Source organism: Microtus ochrogaster, unplaced genomic scaffold, assembly GCF_000317375.1.
Source record: "Microtus ochrogaster isolate Prairie Vole_2 unplaced genomic scaffold, MicOch1.0 UNK6, whole genome shotgun sequence".
NCBI classification, from domain to species: Eukaryota; Metazoa; Chordata; class Mammalia; order Rodentia; family Cricetidae; genus Microtus; species Microtus ochrogaster.
The window spans coordinates 52,162-60,928 of NW_004949104.1; the positions used below are offsets into that span (position 1 = coordinate 52,162).

Here is an 8,767-nt window from a genome sequence, read left to right on the forward strand (position 1 = left end):
GCCAATACCAGGCTGTTTTCAGTACTGTAACTCTATAGTAGAGTTTGAACTCAGGGATTGTGATGCCTCCAGAAGTTCTTTTATTGTACAAGATTGTTTTGGTTTCCATGACTCCACTGACCTAATGGCATCTCCCCACCCCCAACCAGGTAAAGGCATCATACCATAATGGGATCTTTAAAGATTTACTTATTTATTATATATACAGTGCTATGCCTGCATCTATACCTGCAGGCCAGAAGAGGGCACCAGATCTAATTATAGATGATTGTGAGCCACCATGTGGTTGCTGGGAATTGAACTCGGGACCCCTGGAAGAGCAGCCAGTGCTTTTAACCTGAGTCACCTCTCCAGTCCTACCTAATAGCATTTTACTGTTACACAAATTCAACTATCCATGCTAACTCTAAAATATGATAACAAACCGTAAGAAAAAAAGTCACTGTGAAACTCAAGCTGACTTCAAACTCATTTCAATTCTTCTGCCTTAGCCTCTCAATTGCTGGGATTACAAACTACAAGTATCTTCCATCACATCCAACTGTATATCTCTTTTATTTACCTATTTATTTATATATTTTGGTTTTTTGAAACATGGTCTCCTAGATGTCCTGAAATTCTCTCAATAGATCAAGTTGGTCTTGAACTCAGATCTGCCTGCCTCTGCCTCCCAAGCGCTGGGATTAAAGGTGTGTGCCACCACCACCTGGCAAATCTCAGTGTTTTTAAAATGCTTTTCCTTGCTATAAACTTCATAGCATGGTAAGCCCTTTGCTATAATTATACTATAATCATATATTTTTGGTATACAGTATTGGTATATTAAATAAAAAGACAAACATTGGTACAATAGAGAAAATAATTAAATCATAGCATAGTCCATAGAAATCTTCCTATAATAATAGCAAAACTGATAAAAAGCCAAACTTACCTTTTCTGCATTAGAATACAAAGATTTCAAAGTAGTGAACAGGGGTGGACATCCTTTGCTGAAATTTGGTCTCAGGAATTTATCCATGAGTTCTCTAAATTTTTTACCTAGAGACAAAAGTAAACTCTGGCTGAAGGGATCAATTGTCAAATTACTGAACAAATAAAGCTCCTTCAGAACAATTATTCTAAGATCAGGTTTTAAACCTCCAAAGTCAGCACTATCTTGTCATATAAAAAGCATAGCAGCAATGTTTCAGTTGACATTTCCCCTAATTTCTATTCAAAGTATCTTTAAGGAATACTTCTGACAGGTAAATGAAAAGATTGTGCAGTTTTAGACAGCATAATTTACTAACCATCCTGGTTGAAATTTTAAGAACAGGTATTCTTCCTAACCTCTCCCTCACACAGACTTTGTCCAAACCCCTGCAGACAACTGATAATAGCATGTCCACATCTACTATGACTGGCACTACCTTTAAGAAGTAGACAAATTATCTTCTTAAACTTTAGTTCAAGTGGTATTACCAATTTCAACATTTGCTCATTCCACAATCATGGACCAGGGATGCTACTATATCCCAACACTATTTCAGGTACTAGTGATAGAGCAGCGATTATAACAAAAATGTACAAATATTTACCAGCAGAGACCATCTTCTGGGGAATGAGACTGACGCTAAAAGAACGTTACACATTAGCTTGAGCTAAGGCACCTAACTAGGAAGTAATTAACACCCTACTTGCAACATCAGCCAAATAATTTTCCTATTATTGCTACCTGTAACAGAAATTTCTAGTATCTTCATTTTTGTTTTTGTTTCTTTGTTTCTTTGAGACATACCTTTGCTACGTGTCCTGGGTTGGCTCCAACCAACCTTGATAGCCTCCTAACTCAGGCTCCTGAGTGCTGTGATCTAAGTGTACCTACCAATCAGAAGCAGCTGGTGTCACTTTTTGTTTTTAGCAGAAACATTAAAAGGGGTTAGAGATGTAGCTCAATGAGTAAAAGCTTCCCTGGTATGCACAAAGGCCCTTACTTCTATCCCAAGCACCGCAGTAAAAAGGATGTGGTGGCAAATGCTAGGACTAGGGAGGTAGAGCATGAAGAAGGAGGTATTCAAAGTCATCCTTAGCTGCATAACCAGCTGGAGACCAGAATAGGATATGTCAGACCCATCGAAAAAGGAAGAAGAAGGAAATAGGGGTACAGAAAAAAGAGGAAGAAGATGAAAGGGAAAAGAGAGGAGAGAGGGAGAAAATACTGAAAACTACTTTTAAATGAAGACATGCAAATATAATGACAGTAAGGCTTGAATTTATCCATTCATAAAAAAAAAAAAACAGAAAACATGGGGATCAGTAAGATTGCTCAATGGGTACATGAGCCTGATGACCCAAGTTCAATCCCTGGAACCCACATGGAAGGAGAGAAACAACTCCAGGAAGATGGCCTCTTGTCGGGGTCCTGGCCAGTCTCTGACAACCTCTCATCTCCACATACACACTGTGGCATATGCATACAGACAACCCCACCGTTACCCCATCTAACACATACACACACACACACACACACAAATGAATTTAAAAAACTTTTTCACAAGGTATTTTATGCCAGCAAATTATTTAAATGTTTTCCTGGGTTTTGCTATGTGTACCAACACTGCACAATAAAACCCAGCAATCCCAAACCAACAAAGCAGACTGGCTATCTGGTTGAGCGACTGCACTAAGTAAAACCCGCAAAAGCAGTATCACTGAACATCATGAAAATGATTTCAGATTTCTTATGAAATCTTATGCACTCATCTTTTGAAAGCCACAAAATAGCATTTACATCTAGATCAGTAATTCCTTTAAAACCAAAAGTAGTTTCAAAGATCCTATCTTCCCAGGGCTTCCTCAGGCATACAGAGGAATTAATAATATTATGGTAAACAGTAAGAGGCTGTTGCTTAGAAGAATATACATGCTTCTACTCTGTGTGTGCTCATGAACAAATAACCTGTCCACTAAGCCTACCTTCCTCATGTAAACTGAGATACAGCAATTAGTTTAAAGAAAGAGCACCAAGGTGTAAGTAGTAAGTGGTATCTGGGGTCTATTAGTCACTCTAAACACTGTCTATTTCATCCCTGCTATCGGACAGCTATATACTTCTACAGCTAACGTTCTGCTTCAGCACAAGTCCAGAAAGAATGGATCCATGACTAAACAAAACCTGTGACACCGGGGGCTGGAGAGATGGCTCAGTGGTTAAGAGCATTGCCTGCTCTTCCAAAGGTCCTGAGTTCTATTCCCAGCAACCACATGGTGGCTCACAACCATCTGTAATGAGGTCTGGCGCCCTCTTCTGGCCTTCAGGCATACAGACAGAATATTGTATACATAATAAATAAATAAATAAATAAATAAATGCCTGTGGCACCATAAGAATAGACGCAGGTGTTCATCGCAGGTATTTCTGTCATAGCAAACAACAACGGAGTGACTGCTACTGAGGATTTCAAAGGAATGGTGCTCTTTTCTCAAACACTGTGAAGGACACAAAGAGCTCACAACTCTTTGAGTATATACCCTAAACAGATAGAAAACTTGCCACACAAATCACAACAGTTCATCTGCAATTTGTCATCGATTCTAAGAAATTTTATCTTCTAAATACAGTTGCCTTTTTTAAGTCATTTAAGAAAATATTTTTGCACATAGCTTACAATACTTAAAACCAATATTAAACTATATATTGAAGCATGACATTCTTATTTATATACTAAAATTCATAATTGACCACTCTTTTTTATATTCTAAAAATTGTATTCTTTATAAATCAATTCCTAAAATATTAGTAATCAATGTTCCCCACAATGTCTTTGATGAGAGAATAGATATTTTACAGAGACTTATGAATCAAAATTTAGATACAACCAGGTATAAAGAAAATAATTGTCCCCTGATGCTAGCTGACAACTTCATCTTATGTCCAATTCTCTCTTCCATGTATAGTAAACATGTTTTAATATTATTTGACATGTCATTTTATTGAAAGATATCAAATGATTTACCAAGTAATAGGAAAACTAGAGAAATGCTCACCAGCAGAAACCAAGGAAAGTCAAAGCACACACTTGAGCCATAATGAAAGCACCCTCAGCACCGTTGGCAGACTGTATCTTACTCCCTATTCTTGCAACAACACCTCTTACATCATAACCTCATTTCACAGCCTCAATATAGTTTCATATTAGGAAAAAATGGCATTTCAAGCCCCTTTACATGGGATTAGCCATTTGATTGGTATGTCAGTGGGCTTATGACAAACTGGCTTGCAATATAACTAATCACTCTTACACACACACACGAATATATAAACTCTAGAATACAAAGAAAAATTTAAAACATGAATGGTACCCATTAGTTTCAAAAGAATTATTATGTTACAAAAGATATACTAATATTACCTGGGACAAGATTCAAAGGCAATCTTCTCGGTGAAACTGCTCTGGGATGCTGCTTACTAATTTCTTCATAAATCTGAAGCCTCTCATCTAAAGAGCCTGGTGTCAGTAAAAATATGTGAGATTATAGTATCATAAATTTTATGCATAACAATAACAAACTTTAACACAAAAACTGTATTGTAAGTATCAAAGTTGCTTTCAATTTTGTCAAAAATTACATTTAAAACTGTGGTGGTAAAAATACTATAATCAGTAAATCATCCTACATGTGTCTGTGTATGTGTGAGTGTGCGTGTGTGTGCACATGCGTGTGCGAACCTATGTGCGAGTGTGTGAATGTGTCTGTGTGTGTTTGGCACTTGAACGCAGAGATCAGCCTGCCTCTCTTCCGAGTGCCAAGATTAAAGGTGTGCACCACATCTTAAAATCATTCTTTTAAACCAGCTCTTCAGGATAACTTTTAAAAAATATAATCAGTAGCTTTCATTATATATTTTAGGTAAAGTTCTTAAAATTTTATGCACAACTATTGGATCTTGGACTTCCATCGGAAGACAGCCTATGAGCCACTCTAATAAACCCCTTTAGACAACACATTCATGCTATCACTTCTGTTCCTCTAGAGAACCCTAACTGACACAAACTCTAATACGAATAAAGTAAAAAAGATTCTAAATGGGTGAAGGAATCTAAAATCATCTCTTAGTATTAAGTATAAATATTCTAGTTAATTTTCATGCCCACATCTAATCTGTAACTTTTCTACACGAAAAAACAATTGTTAATGCTATATTCTCAAGCTAATTCTCAAGAATTGCTATAACTTTCATTTTATCAAACTCAAAAGCTAGTTAAGGAAGAAGAGAAAAATCATTACATACAGAGTTGCAATGCCTTTTCCAAGCCTTCATAATAACACCAATTTTCTGCATTCCGATCAATCAAGTTTTTGAATACTTCACTGGCTTCTTTTAATCTTCCCAATTTCAACAGCATTTCCCCTAAAAAAAAAAAAAAAAAAAAAAAAGTTTAAAGTCACCTGTAATGAGATCTGGTGCCCTCTTCTGGCCTGCAAGGACTCATGCAGGCAGAACACTGCATACATAAAAAAAAAAAAAAAAAAAAAGTTTAAAGTCACATTCATTTTGCTTAAACATTAGTTTTCTGACCCAAGAGAATTTGCTAAGCATTACTGGTAAGCAAGTATTTTACAAAATACTAATACTACAAGCCTTCGTTTGAACTTGTTATATACAGTTTATATAACTAAACATAGATTAATCTATAGTTTGTCTTCAGAAATGAACCATATTCATTTTTGGCTCCCTCCCATTCCCTAAATATACATATAGATACTAACTTCTTAGTAAAAAAGTGCCTTTTCATAATACATATTTATATAGCCTCTGGAGATAACTAAAGCCTACACAGTAGCTCACAAACACTAGTAACTCCAATTCCAGAGGGTCAAATACCTTCTTCTGGCTTCTGGAGGCACCAGGCATTCACACAGTGCACATAACATCCATTCAGGCAAAACATTTATACACATAAAATGACAACCAGAATCAGAAAGATTATATGTTAATTAGAGAACAGCTTCCCAGTTCACCCTATATCAAAAGGATGACATGGGTATTAAATTAATAATAGTTTAGTAGCAAGTGCTTGGATGGTCACCAAATGCATGGTGTTAATTGTTAGGAAAAAAATTTTAAAGTGCCATGAAAAAAAAAATCAAGTCAACTTACCCTTAATTTCTTCCACCAAAATTTTATCACATATCTGCTTCTCATATGTTTCTATATGTTCCAAAGATTCTTGAAATAAATCTGCCTCTCTCATCACTTGATTCTGATATAGTATCAGTTCACTATATTCATAATCTATTTTGTTGGGAGGAACCTGAAAGAAAACAAAATCATCTTATTTGTATAACTCTATAAATTAGTTTCAGATCTTTAAATTTTTTACTCAGCACCCATTTGTAGACTTAATCCAGAAGCAGTGAAAAATAGGTTAACAAATGATGAATTCTGTCTTTTATTTTAAAAAAGATTATTTCTTTACTATGCATAGTATTCTGTCTCCATGTATGCCCGCAGGCCAGAAGAGGGCACCAGATCTCATTACAAATGGTTGTGAGCCACCATGTGGGTGCTGGGAATTAAACTCAGGACCTCTGGAAGCCTGTACTCTTAACCACTGAGCCATCTCTCCAGCCCCCTGATGAATTCTGTCTTTAAAGTAAAATAGGTGTATATGGCCAAGAAGAGGTGAACAGATCTTATATTAAAATATAAAAATGGGTGACATCCAGAATGGCTAAGATCAAAAACACCAATGACAGCTTATGCTGGAGAGGATGCGGAATAAGGGGAACATTCCTCCATTGTGGACGGAAGTGCAAACTTGAAGCCACTTAGGTAATCAGTATGGTGGTTTCTCAGAAAACTGGGAATAAATCTACCTCAAGACCCACTATACCACTCTTGGGCAAATACTCAAAGAACATAGACCCATATCACAAGGACATTTGTTCAACTATGTTCACAGAAGCATTATTCATAAAAGCCAGAACATGGAAACAATCTAGATGCTCTTCAACCGAAGACTGGATAAAGAAAATGTGGTACATTTACACAATGAAATTCTACTCAGTGGTTAAAAGCAATGACATCCTGAAATTTGAAGGCAAGGGTAGGGGATTTCGTTCAGTGGGCAGAGTGCTTGTCTAGCAAGCTCAAGGTCCTGGGTTTGGTACTCAGATTGGGGGAAAAAATAAAGAAATTTGCAGGCAAATGGATGGAACTAGAAAAAAATCATCCTGAGTGAGGTGACCCAGACACAGAAAGACAAGTATTCACTCATAAGAGGGATATCAGACTTTGTAAAGCAAAAGATAACCAATCTATAATCCATGACCGGAGAAACTAGGTAACAAGGAGAACCCTAAGAGAGGCATACATGGATCCCACTGGGAAGGGAAAATAGACAAAAATTCCTGAGAAAACTGGAGCAGGGGACTGGGAGAAGGAAAGCGGGAGGAAAACACGAGGAACAGCCAAGACAGGAGGACAGAGAGAGTGAGTAAAGAAAGAGACATCTTGATTGAGAGAGCCATTTTATTAGAAAGAAACCTGGCATTAGGAAAATTCCCAAGAATCCACAAGAATGACCCCAGCTAAGACCTAAGCAATAATGGAAAGGGTACCTGAGCTGGCCTTCCCCTGTAAGCAGATGACTATCTTAATTGTCATCATAGAAACTTCATCCAGTGACTGACAGAAGTAGATGCAGAGATCTACAACTAAGCACTGGGCCGAGTTCCCAGAGTCCAGATGAAGAGAGTGGATGAGCAAGCGGTCAAGACCATGATGAGGATAGCCACAGAAACAGATGACCTGAGCTAGTGGGAGCCCACTAACTTGAGACTGACAACAGGGGAACCTGCATAGAACAGAACTAGGCTCTCTGAATGTGGGTGACAGTTGTGTGGCTGGGGAAGTCTGTGGGGCCACTGGTGGTGGGACCAGGATTTATCCCTAGCGCTTGAACTGGCTTTTTAGAGTCCATTCTCTTTGGAAGGATACCTTGCTCAGCCCAGATATGGGGGGAGGGTCTCTGTCCTGCCTCAAAGAGATGTGACAGACTTGTTGACTCCCCATGGGAAGCCTCACTTTTTCCGAGGGGTGGATGGGGGGAGTGGAAGGTGAGGGGAGAGGGAGGAGGGAAGGGAGAAGAAACTGGGATTGGCATGTAAAATGAGAAAAGGTTGTCTAAGTAAATAAATAATGTGTGTCATCCTAAGGAATCTGCCAAAAAAAGGGGGGGGGAACAGAACCAATAAAGGAGTTTAACCAAATTTTATACAAAGTTTCTTCAAGAAAATACTGTGAAGCAGGGCGTACTGGAGTACACCTGCAAGGCCAGCACCTGGGAAGTGAAAGCAGCAAGAATGGCTTCAGCTACAAAGCTTTCCCCTTGTACTCAAGGGAAAAGCTCTCTTGAACAGCTATTCCTAAATTACATGGCAAGGTCTAAGGAGAACCAAAGTGACCATCCCCTCCTGACCTTTAAACTGTTCAAGAGGACAGGAAGACCTAAGGTAGTGTTTGTAAGACCTCTTGTGGAGTGTTGCAGGCATGGCACGACATAGCCATAGAGAAAAACACAACAAACTACAAGCTGATTTTTGACCAGATCAACAAAATCACTAACTTAACCTAAAAATCACCAAGGAGAAAAACAAACAGACCAGTTATTAAAATCAGAAATTAAAGGAACATTACCACAGTCCTGAGATTAGAAAAAATTAAAATACCATAAAAACTAAATGGAAAAAAATAATATAAAATGAACTAATTCCTGTAAAA

The 8,767-nt window shown here is 37.8% G+C and overlaps 1 protein-coding gene across 1 annotated transcript in view; it reads right to left on the bottom strand.

Annotated features, from left to right (window-relative positions):
- The window catches only part of Naa16 (N(alpha)-acetyltransferase 16, NatA auxiliary subunit), a 54,740-nt gene that overhangs the window by 31,557 nt on the left and 14,416 nt on the right, over positions 1-8,767 (bottom strand). Inside the window, exons 6-9 of the mRNA XM_005366039.3 lie at positions 6,143-6,296; positions 5,273-5,392; positions 4,392-4,487; positions 932-1,038 (exon numbers count right to left, since the gene is read on the bottom strand). Coding sequence (XP_005366096.1) covers positions 932-1,038; positions 4,392-4,487; positions 5,273-5,392; positions 6,143-6,296 — 477 coding nt within the window. The remainder of the gene's footprint in view (positions 1-931; positions 1,039-4,391; positions 4,488-5,272; positions 5,393-6,142; positions 6,297-8,767) is intronic.